General features: G+C 36.8%; 1 protein-coding gene across 7 annotated transcripts in view; it reads left to right on the top strand.

The window, feature by feature from the left end:
* Positions 1 to 5955, top strand: part of LOC107680625 (rap guanine nucleotide exchange factor 2-like) — a 142817-nt gene that overhangs the window by 103936 nt on the left and 32926 nt on the right. For all 7 annotated transcript variants that reach the window (XM_016476612.1, XM_016476609.1, XM_016476607.1 and 4 more), the window contains one exon: positions 4621 to 4798. In XM_016476612.1, the coding sequence (XP_016332098.1) occupies positions 4621 to 4798 (178 nt within the window). The remainder of the gene's footprint in view (positions 1 to 4620; positions 4799 to 5955) is intronic.

Here is a 5955-nt window from a genome sequence, read left to right as displayed (position 1 = left end):
CCCACTGTATATATATATATATATATATATATTAAATAAAAAAAAATTTCATCCAAATACAAAAATGAAAATACCGAGACCGTATAACGCAAATCGGCCAAAAAATACCGAGATATGAATTTTTGCCAATATCGCCCAGCCCTATATATATATTTTGCCATATGGCAAATTTTTTTCAAAAATCTGTTTTGATTTGTATAATTTCATGTAATAAAAACTTAACTTGGAAAATTTTTTTCATGGTTAGAACATAATGCATACCATACAGGGTTAAGTTATGTATATAATATATATATAATACTGATAAAAAGATTGGAGTCTTATTGCATTTATGCTGCATTTATTGGATCTAAAATACAGTAAGAACAGTAATAATTTGGCAAAATGTTAAGAGCAATTTAAAATAATTACTATTAAAATTTTCAAATATATGTTAAAATGTAATTTATTCCTGTGATGGCAAAGCTGAATTTTTTGCATCATTACTCCAGTGTCACATGATCCTTCAGAAATCATTCTAATTTGCATATTTGGTGCTCAAGAACATTGCTTATTATTATCAATGGTAAAAACAGTTGTGCTTTTTAGGATTCTTTGATGAATAGAAAGTTCAATAGCATTTATTTGAAATAAAATATGGAACAACACTGAACCATTTCTTTAATGTGCATGCAAATTTCATCCCTCTTTATTCATTTCTTTCATTCATTTGGCAGATGCTTTTATCCAAATCATCTTACTCAAGTGCATTTAAGGTACATATTTTATCAGTATGCATGCTCCCTGGCAATCAAACCCAACACTTCTGTCACTAAACATTTGTCACTATAACTAAGAGCCAATGACCTGTGAAACTGAGCCAATGAGATTAAACCGAAGAACCCCATTTCCCTATTATATCTGTGCCAGTCTATAAAATGTGTATGTTTGCCTCCATTAATCTTATTAATAGTGTTTGGCTTGGTATTTGCCTGGCTTAATTGATTTCCTCGTGTGACGTGTTTGCGGATTAAAGATGTTTTGCGGCAGGCCATGTGCAAAGGTGTATGGGACATAATTCAGTTTATGCAGTGTCCCTGATCCTGGACTTATGGCCATCTGTTAAAGGCTCATTAACAGCTGGACAGTGTCCTCGTGAGAAGAGGTTGTGATCTTCCTGCTCTACACCTCTCTTTACTACAATTCTCCTCACCTCTCCCTGCGATCCATGACTCGTAAAACAAGAGCAGGCTAAATGGAATGTTGTCTATATAAAATGGATGGTTTAAAATCTAAATTCTTATTGTATGTGTTTGAAGCTATTGAAGATGCACATTATTTTATTCATGTTTCTGCCTACAGTTAAGCTAATTAACTCACTTTTAGTTTAGTGAATTTATTCACTAAACTAAAAGAATGGTTCATTTTAATTATTGTTGTACATACAGTTGATAATTTATTGAACATTAGTGTCTTTTATCATATTGCCTATTAATAAAACCAATAAGGCAGAAACCTTGTGCATCATGCCTAAGATCATCCCATACCCATGGCAAAATTACTGCAATGCACAGGCTCTTGTGACTTGTTCATTTGTTCAAATATACAGTAAAAAACAGTAATATTGTTAAAAATTATTGCAAGGTAAAATAGCTGTTCCTGTGGTTGCAAAGCTGAATTTTCATTATCATTACTCCAGTCTTCAGTGTCACATGATCTTTGACAAATCGTTCTAATATCTAACCTGCTGCTCGGGAAACATTTCTTATTATTATCAGTAATTAAAATAGAATTTTGAAAAACATACAACTTTGATAAATAAAAAGTTTGACACAATATCATTTATTTGCTGAATAAAGGTGTGTGTGTGTTTAAAATTTTATCCAAAGTTTTAAACGATAGTGTATGTAAATTAATCTTAAAGTTTTAATGCAGAAATACTTTTTGACTTTTTTTTTATTTTCCATTCAAAGACTGTCTGAAGTTTGTTAGTTTTCTAATTTAACATTTCCCTGAATTAAATTGATCATTTAGAATTACTCACAAAAATACACAACGTAAGCATTTAGTAGCACTAGTGGTCTCACTTTTGGACCCCATTGTATGTGGGTATCTTACAGTGCTTTTTGTTTAGAGTAATGGCCCTCATCCTCAATGTGGCTGTCAAAGTGGTCACTTTTTTTCTTTTTTTTTTTTACATTTGAATAAATAATGATACAGGTTCTTCAGGGAGGCTTGAAAGCATTGATCCAAGAATAGCCCTGCTAAAAAATTAATGTTCCCTTCACGCTCATCTTAGCCGCCCAAACAGTGCTATAGATCGCACCAGACATGGCAGTTTGAAAGATAAATCAGTTCCTTCATCGGCTACAATGTATTAACAGCCCCTGTGTTTGTCTACACTGATTAGCTGTTAAATGGTTTTCATAAGGGAAGCCAGCTCGACTCTGCCTGCATCACTGGTGGTGTTTGATTCTCGTTAAAGTACAGCAGTGAAACTTTTTGAATGTTGGTTTATCAAGATGTGACTTGAGCGTGATACGTTTGGTTTCTTCCAGCCTATCTGCCAGAGACTTAATGATCTGGAGCGAGTCATCAACTTAACGGTGTCAGGATGAAAATGTGATGTAATGTAAATCCCAAAAGGTTCAGGTAATGGGTGACTGCTTAGTGTATTGATTTTAAGATCTTGAAACCGCATTAATCAACAGTCACTTATACATTTCCTCAACAAGATTGCTGTTGTTTAAGCTCATAGATTTCAGTCATCATGCACCAGTGACTTGCTGCTTTGGGAATGCATATTTAATTCATATTTGAGAGCAGGGAATACTGGGGTTTCCTGCGGCATTTGAGATTGTCTGTCATTGTAGTTTGTAAATACTGCTCATAGGCCTGTGTTCATGTTTTAACTCCAATCTGATCTCCGGGACAGATGTGTGCTACGGGGTTATCAGGCATCTGAGAGCTCGTGGAGGTTTTCAGCAGGATTTATGTCCATAAAGGAACAATTGACCCAAAATAGAAATTCTGTCTTCATTTACTAAATTACTAGTTGTTCCAAACCTGTATGACTTTCTTACATTAAACACAAAAGGAAATAGTTATGCTGGTTGCTCTTTTTTGTGCAATTACATTGAGCTGCCATGCTTCAAAAATGGCAGCAAAAGAATTTAAAAAATGATTCATGTGACTTTTGTGCAGCTCTCACCATAAAACTTTTTTTTTTGGGTAGGTTTTTGTTTTGTTTTGTTTTTTTGTGAGAAACAGTTCAAAAGTTAAGCTATTTTCTTGAATTTAATTTGGTAATCACTTTTAGTGAGCTGTTAACTGCTGTGACCAGAACAGTGAGTCATTGAATTCAACTTGAGAACTAGATCAGTCCAATTATTGAATTAATTGTTCAGGCTGGTTTTGTGAATTGAATCTATTGAAAAATAATTCAAGAATTAGACTCACTTCCCAAGATTTTAGTGAATAACAACTTAAAGCATATGATTAACAAAAAAAACTTGAAACATGGCTTTTTGGTACTATTTTGATGTTTGTATGCTGTTTTTTAATAAAAAATTTTAAAAAATCCAAAAAACTTTATTCCCAATTCACTGTAATTGCAATGAATAGACTTTCCATCATTTCTCCTTTTGTGTTCTGGGGAATAAAGAAAGTCATACAGGTGTGGATTGACATGAGGGTCAGTAAATCATGACAGAATTGCTATTTTTAGGTGATCTATTCTCACAAGTAGTTTAGACCTCTTTAAGAGGGATCCTTATGTGATGGATAGCCCTCTTGTTTTATATTAGTGCATTTTGCCACCTGCCATATGACCATCCTCCCCCACTCCCCTGTCCCCACCCTAAAAAAGAGTCCAGCCTCACATCGCTCTGCCCAGTTCGCCCTCTGAGTGGCTGCTTTCAGCACCGTCTGAATATTTGATGAGTAATTCAGGTCATTCAAGTCAAAATGACATGCGTTTGTGTGAGCCCAGATCGAGGGGCTTAAAAATTAAAAGTAGCTGGAAGCCTGAGCTCTAAAGATGTGGCTGGGACCCAGCTTCTGCAAGCATTTGGTCAAGGCGTCATTGTGGGCAGTTTCAGGGAGGAATAGAGCATCGCTGGGGCTCCTCAACCAGGTGAGAGCGACTCAGGGTTGGTTGCGATAGGAGATTGTGGTATACACAATGGGATGGGTGTTTCTTTTGTTGCCTACCTAGTCAAGTTGGGCAATGTCGCAGTGCTGGGTGGGAGTTGGGTTGTATTTTCACAAGCATATTCCTCTGTATTTTAATACCCAGAATATATCTTTTTTGTTACCTGTGTTTGGTTAGTTTGTTTTGTTGCTTTCTTTGAATTGTTGTTATACAGTTGTACATGCAGTCATGTGCTCTGCTTCCATTTTCTTTTTCATTTGGAATTAATGGAAAAACATCTTGGTTTTCTTTAGCCTTGAATCCTAGTCTTGATCATTTTGTCTTTTTTGGTTCTTGCTTCTGAAATATGTTAGATTTTAAGTGTGTGACCAGCTCCAGGGTTCATGCTATTAATTTAGAAGAAACACCACAGTGACATACAAATCTAAAACAAAAAATGTCCAAAACGCCTTTCTACGATTGACTGAACAAAGGTTTCTGACCCACAGGCCACCGAGAGTGAGCCCGGCGACATGGACCTCAGTGGCCTGCCCGAGACGGCCGTTGACTCCGAGGAGGATGACGATGAGGAAGATATCGAACGTGCCTCAGATCCCCTCATGAGTCGAGACATTGTCCGAGACTGCCTGGAGAAAGACCCCATGGACCGAACGGATGATGACATAGGTGAGTGATTAGCTTAAACCATCGTGCTAGAACATGATTCAAACACCAGAGTTTGCTTGAGGAAGAAAGAGGAGATTCTTGAAAGCGATTAAATAATTTACCAGGAAAGCAAGGCAACAAAAGGTCGGGGAGACTACAAAAGAAAAGCATGAGGGGGAGACGTGTTGTTTTTTTTCTAGGTCACCCTCTCAGCTGAGTCTCTCGGAGTGCATAAAAATTTGATTGGCTGAGCCACATCCACAGCTACGCTTCAGTGGTGCCATGCCAAGCACAGGTCATCGAGTACCCAGACAGGCCATGGGCAGGGAACAAAATCCAAACTCTCTTGTCTTCACTCTCCTCGATCTCAACTCAACCACTCCAGGCTTTGGGCAGCCCTGTCACACTAGCTAAAGCCAAGTACTTGATTTGGTTGGCCTGTCGAGCATGGAAAGAAAAACGATTAACTTGCTATAGAAAAACTATGAACTTGCTGGCCGGTTCCAGTAATTCATATTGATTGTAAAATAATGATTACATTGCAATAAATGGACACAAGAGGTTAAATGTACCATGTTCTATGCCTCGAAATGGCCAGCACACTTGCAGGCATGCTAAGCTGTCAAAATGAGAAAGGCAAACTTGCCATAAATATGGAAATGGATTCTATATGAGCTCTTTTGGCCCTCTGGACTTTAAAGGGGTCATATGATGCTGCTAAAAAGAACAGTATTTTGTGTATTTGGTGTAATGAAATGTGTTTATGCGGTTTAAGGTTCAAAAAACACTATTTTCCACATACTGTACATTATTGTTTCTCCTCTATGCCCCGCCTTTCTGAAACGCGTCGATTTTTACATAAATAATGTAATATTTTAAATAAAATTTAAATAAATAAAATATAAAAACTCTTTAAATATAAAAAACGTACTTACAGTCTTTGAGTCAGAACAGCCGGCATTGTAGTCTACTCTCCCAGGATCAGTAAACAGTCCTCCATAAAATGTGCTGCACACATCTGAATATTTGGGTTGAAGTGTTCTGGAACAGTGTTGTAAATACAACTTAACCACTGATTTCTAGTCGTGTCCATTTTTGGAAGGCCAAACAAAGTAGTTTCGCTTTCACAACGAAACACAGCGTCACACACGGCGGTGGCGGCGGCAACAATACTACAG

The sequence above is a fragment of the Sinocyclocheilus anshuiensis genome, unplaced genomic scaffold, assembly GCF_001515605.1.
Source record: "Sinocyclocheilus anshuiensis isolate Anshui unplaced genomic scaffold, SAMN03320099.WGS_v1.1 scaffold328, whole genome shotgun sequence".
Taxonomy (NCBI): Eukaryota; Metazoa; Chordata; class Actinopteri; order Cypriniformes; family Cyprinidae; genus Sinocyclocheilus; species Sinocyclocheilus anshuiensis.
Note: the sequence above shows the minus strand (reverse complement) of the source record. Positions and strands in the feature narration are given on the sequence as shown.